The 19,978-nt window shown below is 42.7% G+C and overlaps 1 protein-coding gene across 4 annotated transcripts in view; it reads right to left on the minus strand.

Moving 5' to 3' along the window:
* Positions 1 to 19,978, minus strand: part of KCNK10 (potassium two pore domain channel subfamily K member 10) — a 155,059-nt gene that overhangs the window by 59,815 nt on the left and 75,266 nt on the right. For all 4 annotated transcript variants that reach the window (XM_035261229.3, XM_054240249.2, XM_035261228.3 and 1 more), the window contains one exon: positions 382 to 499. In XM_035261229.3, the coding sequence (XP_035117120.3) occupies positions 382 to 499 (118 nt within the window). The remainder of the gene's footprint in view (positions 1 to 381; positions 500 to 19,978) is intronic.

The following is a 19,978-nucleotide window of genomic DNA, read 5'->3' on the forward strand; positions in this document are numbered from 1 at the left end:
AAAAGGTGAGAGGAATGCAACTGTTTTTTATAACAAACTTCATAGAACATTTTGGTTCTTTACTCTGTAACTTTAATAAGAAGCACAATTTTTCAAATGGCAGTTGAGCTCAAATGAGTAATCCAAGTTCAACCGACCAACTCATATTTTCCATTCTAACCTTTTCATTAGGTTTGCTAGCCTTTCATTCTGGACAAAGAGATACTTCATTCTGCTTTGGCGTTTGTTGAAAGCCACCACAATGACTGCGTTAATTTAAATGACAGTGTTTCATAAGCCTCCTCTGAACCTCAAACTATAGTGTACCCGATGAGGACAAAACCCTGACTAAGCGCCCAAGATGACCTGCAGAGGAAGAGGTATTAGCAAACGAAGGGGTACCTATGGTGGTGATGACAGTTCCAGCGAAGAAGAAGGCACTGCCGAGGTCCCAGTGGCTGCTGTTGTTGGAAGAGTTTCCTATTGGACTGACTCCCGCATTGTCAGCGTCAAGGGCATGCTGCAAAAAAAGGAAAAAAGCACAAGACTCCGTTTAAAAGTTGTTTTTTAAAAAAGAAAAGAAAGGTTCCGGTCAATTATCCCCCTGCTCAAGAACCTGCAACGATCTAAAAAGAACTGGTTAAGTGGATGAGGGTACCGTCCCAAAGCAAAATACTATGCATCCAGTTGTGAACATTAGAAAATTAGTGTTAACGGGGGGAGAAACACTAGGATATAGAATATGGTGACATAGAAAGCTTGCAGGTATGGGGTGGCCCAGATTATGCAAAAGGCATACAAGTTGCTGTGCATGCATACACACACACACACACACACACACACACACACACACACGTCTAGAATGTTCACCCAAAGTGGGCATTTCTGCAAGGCAGGATTTTGGTTGCTTTTTCACTCTTTTCTGCCTTGTAAGAATGTTTTACATTGAGCTTGTTTCAACAGGGCAGGAGTTAAGAGCCATCCTGGCTGTGCCCTTTATTAACTTCGAACCTTGGGTAAGTTATTTGAACCTCTCTAAGCCCAGTTTCCTTATTTGAAAACTAGAGATAATACCTTCTCCGCAGGGTTGTTGTGAGGATTAAATGAGATGGTCCAAGTCACACCCTTAGCCCAATGACTGGCACCCAGTTAGGGTTTAACAAACAGTGGCCAATTTCGTGATTGTCCTTTCCCTCTCCGCTACCCCACACCACACACACACATATTGTTCTTTTTAAAAATAAGCTACAATGACTCCTCAATGATTACTGAATTTGGAATTCCATATACCTTAAAATTCCCAACAAACTGGCCACAATGCTGACTCATTTTCATCTCACACTGCTATAAATTCCCCACTCTGGGCAGGACACGCCAGGAGATGTTCCCTATACTGATGTACCTGTGCCCTCCCACAAACCGTGCACATCCTCCTGGTTCTAATTCGAGCCCTGCTTCTTCCAGGAGACTTAGTCTATGCATCACCGGTTCACAGTTGCCTCCTTCCCCAAGTTCATACTTCAGCAACAATTAAATATACTGCTAAAAATCCCTCCCTAGCCTCATCATGAGCAAGATACGGTGAAAAACTCCATAGCAGTTCTTCCTGAGCTGGCCCCTGCCATCGTCTTTCAAGCCAGGGGAAAAGGTAGGACGTGGTGTCATGGCAGCCCAACTCCATGCTGTTCACACAGGTGAGCTGGGATAGAAAAGCAACAGGCAAAAGCCTTGGAGAAGAGGTAACAGACATAGGAGCTGCTTCTAGAACAACAAACAGAGACTCTGTTTCTTGGGCAAACCTAACTCTAGGTAGGGAGAGCAAGACACAAATATCAAAACGTAATTACATTTATCCTAAGGAATCCCCATGGCACAGAGTGGTTGTCGCAAATCAGATTACAACTGAAAAAGTCAATCATCGTTACATTTTGCCTTCTTTAATCTGGGTTATTTCAAACACTCTGGATGGACCAGGGGATTAACAACCTTTTCCATAAAGGGCCAGATAGTAAATATTTTAGCCTTGGTGGGCCACATATGCTCTCTGTTGTATATTTTTCTTCTCTCTTTTTTTAAATAATCCTTTAAAAAAAGACAAAAATGATTTTCAGCTCAGGGGTTGTACAAAAAGAGGCTGCAAGCTAGATTTGGTGGACTCATAGGCAACTGACTGGACTGCACTGGGGAAAAAAGCACCTTCTGTCAAGTTCTTAATCTATTCTTTTCTGCCTCTAAGAGAACATGGAATATTATGCAAGGCCATAGCCGGCCACTATTTCTAACAAACCCTGGCACCCTAGAATTTAAAATCTGGCTGCATGGGATGTATACAGACTTTCTTTGCATAAATCAGTCTAATTGACAATGGTCACATAATCATCAGAGGTATGTTCTGCTCTGCTCTAGTGCGGAGACGGATGGTGAGTCCTTTCCACTGGTAACATCTCCATTTTAACTGTGCTGTATAAGTACCATCAGACCAAGCCACAAAGTTTTTACCAGGGTTTCTATCTTCATTGTCTATTCAGCTCTGATGAACCCACTTGGAACTAATACCACAGGGAGAGCTCTAGGCTTCAGTCACTTAGGCTGCCTTCAATCATACCATCAGTACCTAATATTTATAACTCCTATCAAGCTGTGAAGAGAGGTTAGGCTCACAGAAGTCTCATGGTGCTGAGAATTCCACATAAACGTCATAAGCAAACCCAGCATAGCACACAGAAATACAGATTTGCACGTAAGACAAACGGGGATGATGTTGATTTGTCTCATCAAAAAGTCTGAAGATTCCTTTTCAAGTTTCATTTTTCTTGAATTATGCAATTTATAAATATTTAATGTTTACCTATGTAACCCTCAAGAGAGTGTTTATCAGTTGAAAGGAAAAGGAAACTAACATTTGTTAAGTGCCTGCCTCTCGCCAGGTGCATTCTGTTTTATCCTTTCTACAAGTTGTGTATGATTCCATTCTATTCTTTCCACAACTCACAATAAAGTAGTATTATCCCCCACCTTAGAGATGGGGAAACAGCCTCAGGAAACTTAAGGAACTTGTCCTAGGTCACCCAGCCAGGAAGTGGAGAGGCCAGGATTCAACCCTGTCTGGCCCAAAGCAGATGGTTTTGGCTTTCCTCTATCTTTGGTACCCAGAATGCATGCCACCTCCCCAACTTCCATCCTCACCTCCAGACAGATGAGGAAGGAGGACAGCCATTGTCCCAGAACTTAGGCAGAAGAGACCTTACAAGGGATCATTTCTAATTAGTCTACTTCCTTGAACATGCAAATGGAGACACCAAACTTCATTTGGCTGTTGAAGCTGATTAGAGATGATTCACTCTGCATTAAAATAAAATTAGAGAATAAATTAATTAAAGTGGAAAAAGGCTAACTTTTATACCCAAAAAGGGAGGGATCAGAGAAAAGGGAGAAGGCCTGAAAAAGGAGGACAAGAGAAATACATCGAGAAAAAGAGGTGTCAACTGACACATGGGAAATTCAGGCTCAGTAGTGGCAATGCCCCGGGCTTTGAAGAGCAACTCCATCTAGTATCCAATTTTAACTGAGTTCTATCTGTTATGTCAATTCCTCTCTCCCTGCCAAATCTCCAGTAAAATGGGCAACGCACCTAAATGCCTTGGGGAAGGAGTTTTGTGGAAATTATACATAAGGGTTGTTATGGACACAGTAGGGCCACTGATGCTCTGAACTAACTTCTCGAGAGCAAGACTCAATGAGAAGGAGAAATAAGCTCTCCCACAAGTCACCGAACTTCTGGTAAGGCTTTAGAAAACCCCAAGACTGAGAATGACACTTGATTTTCTATCTGATTTTTATGGCTCTCAAAATCTCTGGCAAACAACCAGAATTCAAATGAATCAGCAAACTTGGGTTATAACTGACTGTTACCACTTGAATTGGCAATATCATTTTTAACTCAATAATAACAATTCTAATTGAGTTTCTAGTTCTAATTTCTATTAATTTTCTAAAGTATTTTCTGATAATCTTAATTGTTTGAGCTCAGGTAAAACATTTTAAAATTAATTGCATTTGCTTTAAGATTTTTCTCTGCATTCAGGCTGCAGAAGTGAATGGAGGGCAGCCCATTAGGAATGTATGAGCACGCAGATGGTGAAATGACATGACTGCGCTCTGTACATGTAACTCAAAAGATGTTACAGGGTAGAGGTTCAACCAATGCTATTCAATAATTTCAGACTCAATGAGAATCATTTGTTCACTTACAAGTTCAACCATTATCAAGTTCAGAGAGATCTTATGAAGATCAAAAAAATACACACAGAGAGATAATTCAATAGAAGTAGACAGATAGTTAGATACGGAGGATACTGTAGATAAAAAGGCATTACTTTAAATTTTAATTCCATTCCTTCTTGGGTTTCCTTTTTAGCATCTAAGCTGGAATTTCCAGCACTCGCCTATCTACCCAGTAAATGACCCAGGAGTGAAAGTTTTTAGTCAACAATAAATAAATGAACAAACTAAAATAATAAATTTAGATATATTTTCTTCCCAGACGTGTAAGAGGAAAATATTTTACTTTTTTCTAAAATTAGACAAACACAAAAGCAACTCAACAACAACAACAAAATAATAATGACTTATTTCTTTTAAAAAGAGGTGGAGAGCTGACTTGAAAGAGGGCAAGATCTAAAAGATTCTGTGCCCCTTTCTCTCCCTTGTCCTCCCTCCCCCACACCAGGCATTAGGACTACCTAACATGCCTAAGAGAGAAACTGCAACCTCTCACAAAGTGAGGCGGGTCTGTAGCTGATGCGCAGAAAGAGAAGAGGAGGAGGTAACTGGACCCTTCACAGGACCCCCCACCAGGTTTCCCCCACCAGTTTCCTCCCATCAGGCAATGCCAGCTACATGAATCACTGCCCCAGACAGCGCGCAATACCATCATGAGCGTTAGTGCTGCACTGGGATGAATGATGGCCCGCAGGGGACCACTAACTGTCTGTGGCTTTTCTCCTATGATCTGTGCACTCAGTGAGATCATCTGTTTCTCTGTTTCCTTATGTGCCACCAAAAAGAAAGACAAACAAAGGTGCAGCAGTAATCTCTCAGCTTGTCTCAGATTGGGTGAAGAATACAACAGCTTCGTGCCCTATACATGGACGCCAGTAGCTAGGTGACCAGTTGATCTATTGTCCAAAGCCGGGAACTTGCAAATAGAAAGGTAGCTCTGTTCACAACTATGCTGGGACCATGGGACAGGTGCAACCCAGGATGCATGGTCATTTTACTAACAGACTGTTTGTCTCTCAAGAAAGAACTTCATCTGCGGGCTGCATATACAATGTTCTTACTCCCTACATGGCACGGGCAGCAAAGGGATTATGAATTGGGGATTCAGCCAGAGATTGAGGCAGGGTAAGGGCATGCGTGTGGAAAGTGGCTTCTGAAGTGTATTAAAAGTGAGCCTATTCCAGACATTAGCAGTTGGAAGGAAAGCCACAAGCCCTGTGAGAAAGGCAATTGGCAGACCACATTCATTACCACTCAAAATGCCCCTAATGATTCAAAACCCCAGCAGCAGGGCAGCAACATCTCCACCCACCTCCTCACACGTTTGTGGCGGAAGAGCCTCGGGTTTGAAGTGGAAAGACAATATTTAATTTGCTTGCCACAATTCTTTCTCCTGCTTCAGAAGTATTTCAAATATAAATATTCCACAGCCACAGAAGTGAATATTCTGTGGCTTGGGGAAGGGCAACTTTACATCCAAGGGCAAGGTGAGTTCATGATATTTCAAGCAACCATGGGAGGGTCTTAGGGAGGATTTCTGGGGCCACAACTAGCGAGGCACTTTGGTGGCTGATTCAGAGATGTCTTGGCTTCAGTTCAGAGAGGGTGACAGTGGAAGCACCTCATATATTACTCTTGCAACAGGGTAAGTTCTTGGATAGAGCAGTAAATATTCAGCCTTGCAAGTTGTTCAGCTTCTCTAAACCTCGGTTTCCTCATCTATAAAATGAGGGACTAATACTTTCCATGCAGGGTTGTTGTCAGAGTTGTTTAAAAATGAACATAAGACTTCAGGCACTGTGCCTAGTCATTTCTTATTTAGGAGTATTTGTAGTAGGAATCCTTTCGGAGTCCTTCTGAGCATAGACTAACTCAGCCCTGGGGACCTAGTATGATGGGCAACACTGCTGCCCCCAGGGGACTCATGACACTGAGAACAGTAAAGCTCCGTGTACAGTACACATCTGGTACGCAGCAAAGCTAGCAAACAATGCTCTTAGAATTGTCAACAGGGCGTTCACCATCCTGAAGTCTGCAAAGGCATCTCCTTGCCACCTCGAGTTCCTTTCTTTCTCTGTCTCAGATGAACAGCTTCCCATCTGTGAGAAGCGCAGGCTGGCTCACACCCAGCCTGGGACACCCAGTGATTTGCAATAGGATAAGAGGAAGAGAATGTGAGCTGACACATGTGTGCCTTTACCTCCCACCCAGACAGTCAACATGGTAGTCAGGCCTGGGCTAACCTGACTGGACACATCCAGTTGAGTGGCCTTCCTAACTGCCACACCACCTCCACTTCAGAGTCCCTCACTAAAAGCAGACCAGACCATGAAGAAGACGCAAAGAGGCACCTTCAGTAATGTGGTGGATATTATAATGGTGTGTATTTTCCTACTGCTCTAAGTATCCGGTTATGTGCAAATATTAGCATTTCCTCAGGAGTCCTCAGGGAGCCAGGCAGCAAGTTTTCATCAGAACTTTACAGCCTGGTTATAAATCTGAAGTGGTGGCCACTGGCAGAAAGGACAGGGCAAGTGGAGAATCTGTTTGAAGAAGAGGAGAGTTCTCTCCAGGATGGGCTGGCATGCTCGTCGTGTATGGTCTTAGACATGCTAGCTTTTTTTGCTACCACAGGTTAATCACTTACAATGGGGATTTCTGAGACTCAATTCATCAGAACCTTGGATATTCACTAATGACTAACCTATCTAAATATTATCTTATGAGACCAAGTCATATTTGGGGGTGCTCTTGTACCTTCCAAATTGTGCCTTATGGTGGAGAATTCATTTCCTCTCTCTCTCTCTTTGACTATATGGAAGGATGAAATAAGATAAATTTTAAGCCATGAGGAATGTATCAAGTCCACTGAGGAAGGAGGGAGAGATGTGTATACTTTGATAGGATCAATAAACTTTCAGGCCAACAAGCTGCCACTCTTTCATCTCAGTCTGGACTCACACTCGACAGGCTGAATAACCAATTTGACAAGTGATGTTGAAAACTTGCCCTGGTCCTGAGGCGAGTGTTTGATATATGCCTTGCTATCTCTGCACTTGAGATTACACCCATTAAAAACGGGCCTACCCAATTTCTGTTTTTAAAAAAACTGTGCTGGGCTACAAAAGCAGCTACAAGAATTCTGATTCATTACACTGTGCACTAATGGAAGGTTACTATTCCTTCTATTATCATTGCACTGACAGAGCCTGAAATTTAATATTTAGATGATTAATAACATGAAAAGGAGAGGCTTCTGCTGTCTTGTTTCTATTGTAGCTGTTTACTTGGGGCTCCTTATTGCTTTTGAGTGCTCAATGTTAATCAGAGATTAAGATTTCATTTCCAGCTGGGCATGGTGGCTCACGCCAGTAATCCCCACACTTTGGGTAGCTAAGGAGGATTACTTGAGCCCAGGAGTTCAAGACCACCTGGACAACACAGAAAAATCCCATCTCTACAAAATATACAAAAATTAGCCAGGTATGGTGGTGTGTGCCTATAGTCCCAGCCACTCAAGAGGCTCAGGTGGGAGGATTGTTTGAGCCCAGGAGGTGGAAGCTACAGTGAGCCACGATTATGCTACTGTACTCCAGCCTGGGTGACAAAGCAAGATTCTGTGTCCAAAAAAAAATAATTTTCTGTGCCTCCTTAGAGAATGGGTCACCATTGGCTGGGCCTGGTGGCTCACGCTTGTAATCCAAGCACTTTGGAGGCTAAGGCGGGCGGATCACTTGAGGTCGGGAGTTCAAAAGAATGGGTCACCATATCTCCCATGAGTTGATAAGGGGAGAAACAAGGAAGGGGAAACAATGCTAGAAACTCCAGGGAAAGTTCTAGAATACTCCTAAAATTAATCATAGCTGCCAGCACTTGCAGTGTGCCAGACTCTGCCTTCTTATCCTATTCAGTCCTCACAAAACTCTGTTATCGTCGATTCTAATACTATTCCCATTTTACAAGCGAGATCGCAGAAAATAGAAGTAACTTGTCCACAGTTATAGTAGTCAGGAAAGTGTCAGAGTTGAGACTGTCAAAAGTCCTCTCTTTTTTTTTTTAATTTTTCTTTTTTTATTTTATTTTTATTTATTTATTGCATTTTAGGTTTTGGGGCACATGTGCAGAACATGCAAGACAGTTGCATAGATACACACATGGCAGTGTGTTTTGCTGCCTTCCTCCCCTTCGCCCACATTTGGCATTTCTCCCCAGGCTATCCCTCCCCAGCTCCCCCCGCCACTGTCCCTCCCCTATTCCCCTCAGTAGACCCCAGTGTTTAGTACTCCCTTCCCTGTGTCCATGTGTTCTCATTTTTCATCACCCACCTATGAGTGAGAATACACGGTGTTTCATTTTCTGTTCTTGCATCAGTTTGCTGAGAATAATGTTCTCCAGATTCATCCATGTCCCTACAAATGACACGAACTCATCATTTTTGATTGCTGCATAATATTCCATGGTGTATATGTGCCACATTTTCCCAATCCAGTCTATCATGGATGGGAATTTGGGTTGGTTCCAGGTCTTTGCTATTGTAAACAGTGCTGCAATGAACATTCGTGTGCATGTGTCCTTATAGTAGAATGATTTATAGTCCTTTGGACATATACCCAGTAATGGGATTGCTGGGTCAAATGGAATTTCTATTTCTAAGGCCTTGAGGAATCGCCACACTGTCTTCCACAATGGTTGAACTAATTTACACTCCCACCAACAGTGTAAAAGTGTTCCTATTTCTCCACATCCTCTCCAGCATCTGTTGTCTCCAGATTTTTTAATGATTGCCATTCTGACTGGCATGAGATGGTATCTCAATGTGGTTTTGATTTGCATCTCTCTAATGACCAGGGATGATGAGCATTTTTTCATATGTTTGTTGTCCTCATGTATGTCTTCTTTTTGTAAAGTGTCTGTTCATATCCTTTGCCCATTTTTGAATGGGCTTGTTTGTTTTTTTCCTGTAAATCTGTTTGAGTTCTTTGTAAATTCTGGATAACAGCCCTTTGTCAGATGGGTAAACTGCAAAAATCTTTTCCCATTCTGTTGGTTGCCAATTCACTCTAGTGACTGTTTCTTTTGCCGTGCAGAAGCTGTGGAGTTTCATTAGGTCCCATTTGTCTATTTTGGCTTTTGTTGCCAATGCTTTTGGTGTTTTGGTCATGAAGTCCTTGCCTACTCCTATGTCCTGAATGGTTTTGCCTACACTTTCTTCTAGGGTTTTTATGGTGCCAGGTCTTATGTTTAAGTCTTTAATCCATCTGGAGTTAATTTTAGTGTAAGGTGTCAGGAAGGGGTCCAGTTTCTGCTTTCTGCACATAGCTAGCCAGTTTTCCCAACACTATTTGTTAAATAGGGAATCCTTTCCCCATTGCTTGTTTTTGTCAGGTTTATCAAAGATTGTATGGTTGTAGATATGTTGTGTTGCCTCCAATGCCTCTGTTCTGTTCCATTGGTCTATATCTCTGTTTTGGTACCAGTACCATGCTGTTTTGATTACTGTAGCCTTGTAGTATAGTTTGAAATCCGGTAGTGTGATGCCCCCCGCTGTGTTCTTTTTGCTTAGAATTGATTTGGCTATGCGGGCTCTCTTTTGGTTCCATATGAAGTTCATGGTGGTTTTTTCCAGTTCTGTGAAGAAAGTCAATGGTAGCTTGATGGGAATAGCGTTGATTCTGTAAATTACTTTGGGCAGTATAGCCATTTTCATGATATTAATTCTTCCTAACCGTGAACATGGAAGGTTTCTCCATCTGTTTGTGTCCTCTCTTATTTCGTTGAGCAGTGGTTTGTAGTTTTCCTTGAAGAGGTCCCTTATGTTCCTTGTGAGTTGTATTCCTAGGTATTTTATTCTATTTGTAGCAATTGTGAATGGCAGTTCATTCTTGATTTGGCTCTCTTTAAGTCTGTTATTGGTGTATAGGAATGCTTGTGATTTTTGCACATTGATTTTATATCCTGAGACTTTGCTGAAGTTGCTTATCAGTTTCAGGAGTTTTTGGGCTGAGGTGATGGTGTGTTCTAGGTATACTATCATGTCTGCAAATAGAGACAATTTGGCTTCCACCTTTCCTATTTGAATACCCTTTATTTCTTTTTCTGCCTGATTGCTCTGGCTAGAACTTCCAGCACTATATTGAATAGGAGTGGTGAAAGAGGGCATCCTTGTCTAGTGCCAGATTTCAAAGGGAATGCTTCCAGATTTTGCCCATTCAGTATGATATTGGCTGTTGGTTTGTTGTAAATAGCTTTTATTACTTTGAGATACGTTCCATTGATACCAAGTTTATTGAGGGTTTTTAGCATAAAGGGCTGTTGAATTTTGTCAAATGCCTTCTCTGTGTCAATTGAAATAATCATGTGGTTTTTGTTTTTGGTTCTGTTTATGTGGTGAATTACGTTTATAGACTTGCGTATGTTGAACCAGCCTTTCATCCCCAGGATGAATCCTACTTGATCATGATGGATAAGTTTTTGATGTGCTGTTGCAATAAAAAATTGGCTTGCCAATATTTTATTGAAGATTTTTGCATCTATGTTCATCATGGATATTGGCCTGAAGTTTTCTTTTCTTGTTGGGTCTCTGCCAGGTTTTGGTAACAGGATGATGTTGGTCTCATAAAATGATTTGGGAAGGATTCCCTCTTTTTGGATTATTTGGAATAGTTTCAGAAGGAATGGTACCAGCTTCTCTTTGTGTGTCTGGTAGAATTCGGCTGTGAACCCATTTGGACCTGGGCTTTTTTGTGTGGTAGGCTCTTAATTGCTGCCTCGACTTCTGACCTTGTTATTGGTCTATTCATAGTTTCAGCTTCCTCCTGGTTTAGGCTTGGGAGGACACAGGTGTCCAGGAATTTATCCATTTCTTCCAGGTTTACTAGTTTATGTGCATAGAGTTGTTGGTAATATTCTCTAACGATGGTTTGAATTTCTGTGGAATCTGTGGTGATTTCCCCTTTATTGTTTCTTATTGCATCTATTTGGTTGTTCTCTCTTTTTTATCAGTCTGGCTAGTGGTCTATTTTGTTGATCTTTTCAAAAAACCAGCTCTTGGATTTATTGATTTTTTGAAGGGTTTTTTTTGTGTCCCTATCTCCTTCAGTTCTGCTCTGATCTTAGTTATTTCTTGTCTTCTGCTAGATTTTGAGTTTTTGCTCTTGCTCCTCTAGCTCTTTCAATTTTGACGATAGGGTGTCAATTTTGGATCTCTCCTCTCTTCTCGCATGGGCACTTATTGCTACATATTTTCCTCTAGAGACTGCTTTAAATGTGTCCCCGAGATTCTGGTATGTTGTGTCTTTGTTCTCGTTGGTTTCGAAGAACTTCTTTATTTCTGCCTTCATTTCATTGTTTATCCAGTCAACATTCAAGAGCCAGTTGTTCAGTTTCCATGAAGCTGTGCAGTTCTGGGTCAATTTCTGAATTCTGAGCTCTAACTTGATTGCACTATGGTCTGAGAGACTGTTTGTTATGATTTCAGTTGTTTTTCATTTGTTGAGGAGTGATTTACTTCCAATTATGTGGTCAGTTTTAGAGTAGGTGTGATGTGGTGCTGAGAAGAATGTATATTCTGTGGATTTGGGGTGGAGAGTTCTGTAAATGTCTATCAGGTTTGCTTGTTCCAGGTCTGAGTTCAAGCCCTGGATATCCTTGTTAATTTTCTGTCTGGTTGATCTGTCTAATATTGACAGTGGAGTGTTAAAGTCTCCCACTATTATTGTGTGGGAGTCTAAGTCTCTTTGGAAGTCATTAAGAACTTGCCTTATATATCTGGGTGTTCCTGTATTGGGTCCATATGTATTTAGGATCGTTAGCTCTTCTTGTTGTATCAATCCTTTTACCATATGTAATGACCTTCTTTGTCTCTTTTGATCTTTGTTGCTTTAAAGTCTATTTTATTGAAGATGAGAATTGCAACTCCTGCTTTTTTTTTTTTGCTCTCCATTTGCTTGGTAAATCTTCCTCCATCCCTTTATTTTGAGCCTTTGTGTATCCTTGCATGTGAGATGGGTTTCCTGGATACAGCACACTGATGGGTTTTGGATTTTTATCCAATTTGCCAGTCTGTGTCTTTTGATTGGTGCATTTAGCCCATTTACATTTAGGGTTAATATTGTTATGTGTGAATTTGATCCTGCCATTTTGATGCTAGCTGGCTGTTTTGCCCGTTAGCTGATGTCGATTCTTCATTTTGTTGATGCTCTTTAGCATTTAGTGTGTTTTTGGAATGGCTGGTACTGGTTGTTCCTTTCTATGTGTAGTGCCTCTTTCAGGAGCTCTTATAAAGCAGGCCTGGTGGTGACAAAATCTCTGAGTACTTGCTTGTTCTCAAAGGATTTTATTTTTCCTTCACTTATGAAGCTCAGTTTGGCTGGATATGTAATTCTGGGTTGAAAGTTCTTTTCTTTAAGGATGTTGAATATTGGCCCCCACTCTCTTCTGGCTTATAGAGTTTCTGCCGAGAGATCTGCTGTGAGTCCGATGGGCTTCCCTTTGTGGGTGACCCGCCCTTTCTCTCTGGCTGCCCTTAGTATTTTCTCCTTCATTTCAACCCTGGTGAATCTGACGATTATGTGGCCTTGGGGTTGCTCTTCTTGTGGAGTATCTTTGTGGTGTTCTCTGTATTTCCTGGATTTGAGTGTTGGCCTTCCTTGCTAGGTTGAGGAAATTTCCCTGGATAATATCCTGAAGAGTATTTTCCAGCTTGAATTCGTTCTCTTCATCACCTTCTGGTACATCTATCAAACGTAGGTTAGGTCTCTTCACATAGTCCCACATTTCTTGGAGACTTTGTTCATTCCTTTTTGTGTTTTTTTCTCTAATCTTGGTTTCTCGTTTCATTTCATTGAGTTGATCTTTGACTTCTGATATTCTTTCTTCTGCTTGGTCAATTCGGCTGTTGAAACTTGTGCATGCTTCGCAAAGTTCTCGTGTTGTGTTTTGCAGCTCCTTCAATTCATTCATATTCCTCTCTAGGTTATCCATTCTTGTTATCATTTCCTCGAATCTTTTTTCAAATCTGTTTTCAATGTTCTTAGTTTCTGTGCATTGACTTAGAACATGTTCTTTTAGCTCACAGAAGTTTCTCATTATCCACCTTCTGAAGTCTAATTCTGTCATTTTGTCACAGTCATTCTCTGTCCAGCTTTGTTCCCTTGCTAGTCAATTCGGCTGTTGAAACTTCGCGAAGTTCTCGTGTTGTGTTTTTCAGCTCCATCAATTCACTCATATTCCTCTCTAAGTTGTCCATTCTTGTTATTATTTCTTCAAATCTTTTTTCAAGGTTATTAGTTTCTTTTTATTGAGTTAGAACATATTCTTTTAGCTCACGGAAGTTTCTCATTACCCACCTTCTGAAGTCTGATTCTGTCATTTCATCACACTCATTCTCTGTCCAGCTTTGTTCCCTTGCTGGTGAGGAGTTTTGGTCCTTTGTAGGAGGTGAGGTGTTCTGGTTTCAGGTGTTTTCCTCCTTTTTGCACTGGTTTCTTCCCATCTTTGTGGATTTATCCACCTGTTGTCTGAGTAGTTGCTGACTTTTCAATTGGGTCTCTGAGTGGACACCCAGATTGTTGATGAAGTATTTCTGTTAATTGGTTTTCCTTCTACCAGTCTAGCCCCTCCGCTGTACGACTGCTGAGGTCCACTCCAGGCCCTGCTTGTCTGGGGTATACCTGTAGCAGCTGCGGAACAATGAGGGATGCTACCAGTTTCTTCTTCTGCTATGTTTGTCCCAGAATGATGCCCACCAAATGTCAGTCTGATCAGTCCTTCTTGAGGTGACTCTTTGGATATACAGGGGTCAGGGAGCTGCTTGAGGAGACAGTCTGTACTTTATAGGAGCTCAAGTGCTGTGCTGTGAGCTCCGTTGTTCACTCAGGGCTGTTAGGCTGCTGTGTTTAAGTCTGCTGCAGCAGAACTCATAAAACCCCTTTTTTTCCTCAGATGCTCTGTCTCAGGGAGTTGGGGCTTTCTTTATGAGTCCATTGCACTATCCTGACCAGCTAGGAGGCAGTCTAGTCACTATTTGCCTGCCGAGGCTCCGCCCTGCTGGCGTGGGGTCCACCCTGTTGCTGTGGGCTCTGCCCTGCAGCCACGGGCTCCACCCTGCTGCCACAGGCTCCGCCCTGTGGCAGAGTCTCTCTGTTATGGTGGGTTGCCTCGGCAACGGCAGGCTGCATCAGCAATGGGAGTATACCTCAGTAGGGGCGGATTGCCTGGGTAATGGCAGACGCCCCTCCCCCACCGAGCTGCACCATCCTGGGTTCAGCTGTGCCTGCAGTGAAACTCTCCACCCAGAGTGTTTTGAATTGCCGTTTTGTTTGTCCCTGTGGGGCTGAAACCCACTGAGCCTGCTCACCTGGCTCCCTGCCTCAGAGTGCCTTTTTTTTTTTAAGTTGAACGGTTGGCTCTCTCCCACGTGTTTCAGTCACCTGCTGTTAGGGCACCAGGATCTGTGTGATTTTCCATGCAGCGACCCACTGCGCTGGCTCAAACGCCGCTTCCCAGGAATCTCCTGGTCTGGCTCACTGTCCAAGTCCTGTTTAATCAGATGGATATGCTAATCTGCCCTCCCAAATCTCAGACTGCCCATTTAACAGGGCACCCGGACCAGTGTGTTTTGTGCAGAGTGTTGCGGAGTGCCGCTGCGCTGCAGCGCCGGCCTAAGCGGCCACTCCAGCCAAAACAGCTGCGCTAGCGTCCCGTGTCTCTCCTACACCTGGGAATTTCCCCGTTCTGTGGGCAACAAAGATCCGTCTGGAAATGCGGCTTTGACTCACCTTCTGCGTGTTCACTGAGAGCTACAATGCTGAGTTGTTCTTACTGCGCCATCTTGAATCCCCCCTCCTCAAAAGTCCTCTCTTTTAACTCTAGCCTTCTATCTCCCACAAATAGTTCTCTTGTAAACATTTTTCTAAAGCTCATCTGTCATTTCACCTTCTTCCAACTAAAAAAGCAGAACAGTTTTAGAGAAGTCATAATTTGTATTTCTCATCTTCATTTTTTTAAAAAACAAAAGGTTAAACACTCAGTAAAGTTAAGCTGCACCAGCAGGCCCATTTCCATAGAGAAGGAAGGCAAAATAAATGTTCCCAATATAAAAAGCTACTCTTAATTGCAGGCCTGAATGATAACCAATGGACACTGGTTTTAGATAGAAAACAGTGACCCAGAGACCACATGCCTACTACAAAGGTGATAGGTAAGACAAACAGAAAAAAAAAAGTGACCCAGCCTCAACCCCTTGTGTTAAGACACAAAGCCCTGTCACTCTAAAGGACAATCAGGAAGTAATCATGACTCTCTGCAGTTGACTCACAGGTGAATGAAGGTCCTCTTGGAGGTCCCATAGGTTGAGTCAGACTCCTGCTATGTGACTAAGGAGCTGAGTGTTTCCTTGTCTTCCAGAACCAATCATACTGGGCTGTAACTATCCACTAGAGTATAGCATCATGGCTAAAAAGCATGGATCCCAGAGCCAGATTGCCTTGGCTGGGTCACTGTTCCACCTCTCACTTATGTTTGGGCAAGTTATTTAACTTCTCTGTGTCTCAGTTTCTTACCCCACTTCCTAGGATCACTGTAAAATTTAAATGAGTGACTACACATAAAGCATTTAGAGCAGTTCCTGTCCACAGTAAGCACAGTGCCAGTATTAGCTAGCAATATAATCCACGTGAACCTCAAGCTCCTTGAGGACAGGGTGGAGGCATCTTGCATTTTTCATTATTTTTAAATCACGAGAGCCAAACATAACACCTGCTTCATGATAAATACTAAGTAAATATTAGTTACATAAATGAAAACATTTTATTGTGATAAGTAATAAGAGCAATTGTAGGAACCACACACCATCAAAATCTCATTATTCCGTAATATACACAGCCACACTCTAAAGGAGAACAAATACATGCACATTTGTATAGAAATGTAGTCACAGGAGCATTCACTTCTGGGTTTGGGTTTTATTTTTATGGGAGTTTTTTTTAGAACATTGAATTCTCATTTGCAAATTCACTTTCCAGTGGCATGCCAATTTCCATTACCTCTTTAATTCCTGGCTTAAAAGCTTTAGATATCCTTCACTAAAACAGTGATGAAATCAATAACCCCAGGGATGGAAACAATAATAATAATAATAATAATAATGATTTGGAGACCTGTAGAGACAGGCTGGGGCTGCAGGCGTGATCTTGCACACATCGAAGCATCTTTCGTGTAACTGCTTTGCTAGTGAAAGGGCAGCTCTTCTGAATTCAAAGCAATAGCCAGGAAGAGTCACTTCGACTCTGAGTTGAGCCTTTGAGCTCAAAGAACAGGAACCTGCACTCTCCAGACCAGAGGTCACCTGCTGCCTGAGCTGCTTCCTAAACTTCCTGGACAAAAGGCTGCTTGAAATAGGGATGGTCCAGCGCAAGGAGAAGGCTGCTCTGGATCTGCACTCTGGAGTCACAACAAGGATTTCCAAGAACATCTCAGGTGCTGTGCTTTCCAACAAACTGCTTTCCTAAAAAGCCTTATGTCCCTAAACATGTAAATATGTAAAGCTTTGATGGCTATAGATACCAAGGGAATCTGCTCATGCATAAAGAAGACAAAAGGGTGAGTTTTTGTCTTAGCTGGGCATGGTAGCATGCACCTCTAGTCCCAGTTTCTCAGGAGGCTGAGACAGGAGTATCACTTGAATCCAGGAGGCGGATCCAGAGAAGTACTATTGACAACCAGACCAAAAAGAATGACTTATATAATACAGAAACAGAATTTTTTGCTTTCCTTCTGTGAAGGTTCTAAATGAAAGGTTCTTGGTCTTCAAAGCAGATACAAAGGGCACCATTCCCTCTTCCTCAAGCCTTCGGCATCTTCTGTTGGCCAGCCACTGTGCCAGGCAGAAGGGATTTATTGATAAAAGACACAGACTCAACTTCAAAGAGCTCACAGTCATGGGAAGGGGAAAGAGAAAGTGAAGGTCACCGAAGAGAGTCTAGCGAGGATAGTGTAGGGCAAATGGGGCCAAGCAGGACATGACCCAATATAAAGGTCCCATAAAGGCTTCCCCCAAGAGTTGAGTTTTGGCACCACTGAGGACAATTCAGGTCAGAAATCCAGAGAAAAACACTTAGAGAGTGCCACAGCTGTCACTCCATAAACGTTTAGTTATTGAATTAATAAATAACTTAAAACCCATTGGGTTTATATGAAGGAACAAAATGGTAATGTGCTGATTGACCAGATCATATACCCCGTTGCTGAAAATATATATACCTGTAAGCTTCAGGGTGCTCTGAAGATAAAATCCAAAGTCAGCGCCTGCATGGTTTGGCTCCTGCCTGTCTCCAGCCAAACTGCTTTCTAAGTTCCCTTTGCTAAACGCCCTTTGGGCACACATCTGCTCACTTCTCTCAGGTCCTCAGCCACACAGGTTGCTTCCTTTCATCCAGGGCCTTGACTCCACCTCCTCCGCCTGGAATCCCTGTCCTACGAAATCAGTTCTGCTCTTCAGGTGTCCCATAGCTCTAGCTCCCTCTCCTTTGCAACTCTCATCTGGGTTATAGTTACAATTATTTGTGTAACAACACCCATAAGGTTTGCCTTTCCCACTGTCTATAAGTAGGGTCACCATATATTTTATCTTTCAAACCAAAACGCATTTTTTTAAATAGAGACAGGGTTTTGCCATGTTGCCCAGGCTGGTCTCAAACTCCTGAGCTCAAGCGATCCACCTGCCTCAGCCTCCGAAAGTGCTGGGGTGATAGGTGTCAGCCACCGCACCCGGCCCCAGAACACTTTTGAGAGAGAAAGGGGCACTATTAACAATTACTCCACAACCACAAAACCTGGGACATTTGGTCATTCTAGCTATAAGCTCCAAGAAGGCAGGGACCATGTCTGTCTTTTATTCATTATTACATCTCAGCATCTAGCACAGTAGGCAATGAACAAATTTGTTGAATGAAAGAATGAATGAGTGAGTGAACAAATGAGTGAGTGAGCAAGTGAGTGACTTAGGTCCTGGCAGAAGGGCAGTGCCACAGCCTTGAGAAATGCTTATGGGCCATGCAAATCACCCAACATCTCCTTGGGTATGGAGAGGAGTTTGGCAGTTCATAATCCCTAGCCCTCTCATCTGCAGAATAGTGGCTTTGGTTGCCATGACAACACAAAAGGTTCACACCCAGGACCACAGCACGATACCCACTCCTCAATGCCACTTAGACTACCCACATCTTAGACTAAATCCTTCTCCACCAAAGCACGGTGGAGTCAAGCCCAATGAGAACAGCCAATAAAATGAGTCAGTAAGTCAGAGACTTATGGTCCGGCACCCTAGCCTTGTTGTGGAGGTTCTCTGTTATGTCAGAAATGTTACAAATATGGGGAGAGGACAGGAGAGAGAGCTCTGTGTCAGAGGCAAGCCCTAACTGTCACAAAGGAATGTTCTCATCATGTCGTTTGAGTGGATTTTCCCTTCATGGGGAGGAATTTGTCTCGATCCAATTATATACTCTCTAAACCCACTGTGTCAAGCCAAGGAGAGGACTGGTAAGAGACTATGGCCTCTGGAGTCAGATCTAGCCAGACTCGAGTCCTACTTTGGTCACTAGCTGGTTGCAAGAACTTTGCCCTCTATAAAACAGGTAGCAACAGTGGCCACCTCTTGGTGCAATGGAGGGAGGCAAATGAAGCTAAGTAACATATGCAAACTCTCTAGCACCCAGCCCACACAGAATCAGTGCCTAATAAATGATGCCAACAGGAAAGGGTGGGAGGAAGGGGGGGAGGGAGGGACTTGTTAAAAGGGACATAATTACAGCAAGTTAGGAGGAATAATTTCTAGTGTTCTATACCACTGCAGGGTGACTACAATTAGTAATCTATTCTATAGTTTCAAACAGCTAGAAGGAGGATATTGAACGTCCCCAACACAAAGAAATGATAAATCTTTGAGATTATGAATATGCTAATTACCCCGATCTGATCTGCTCACCATACATTGCAGGTACAGAAACATCACTATGTATCTCATAAATACATACAATTATTAGATGTCATTTTTAAACTTTTTTAATTAAAAAAAAAAACAAATTGCGCCAAATAATACTCATCAAACACAGTCTAAGACCCAAGTATACTTGGGCAAAGTATCTAAGACTCTATTTGGAAAGGATTAAAAGAAAACACCTGAGCCAGCATAGTGGCTCATGCCTATAATCCCAACACTTCGGGAGGCTGAGGTGGGCAGATCACCTGAGGTCAGATGTTCGGGACTAGCCTGAACAACCTGGTAAAACCCTGTCTCTACTAAAAATACAAAAATTAGTTGGGTGTGGTGAAGCAGGCCTGTAATCCCAGCTACTCTGGAGGCTGAAGCAGGAGAATCATTTGAATCCGGAAGGCAGAGGTTGCAGTGAGCTGAGATCTCACCATTGCCCTCCAGCCTGGGCAACAGAGGGAGACTCCATCTCCAGGACAGAGGAGGGAATCCCAGAGAGGTCATAAAGTGAAAACAAATGGTAAAGTTCCTATTCACCAACATAAAAAGTCACTGGACCAGTCAGAGAGAGAGAGAGAGAGAGAGACAGAGAGAGAGACAAAGCAAGTGGGAAGAGACCCTCCAAAAGGCTCATGCTCCAGGCAGTTCCAGACCTAGCCCCGGCCAGGCAGATGAAAGCCCCGGGACTTTCTTCTACAGAGAAGCTTTCACAAACAGATGGTGTCCCTT

Source organism: Callithrix jacchus, chromosome 8 (genome assembly GCF_049354715.1).
Source record: "Callithrix jacchus isolate 240 chromosome 8, calJac240_pri, whole genome shotgun sequence".
Lineage (NCBI taxonomy): Eukaryota > Metazoa > Chordata > Mammalia > Primates > Cebidae > Callithrix > Callithrix jacchus.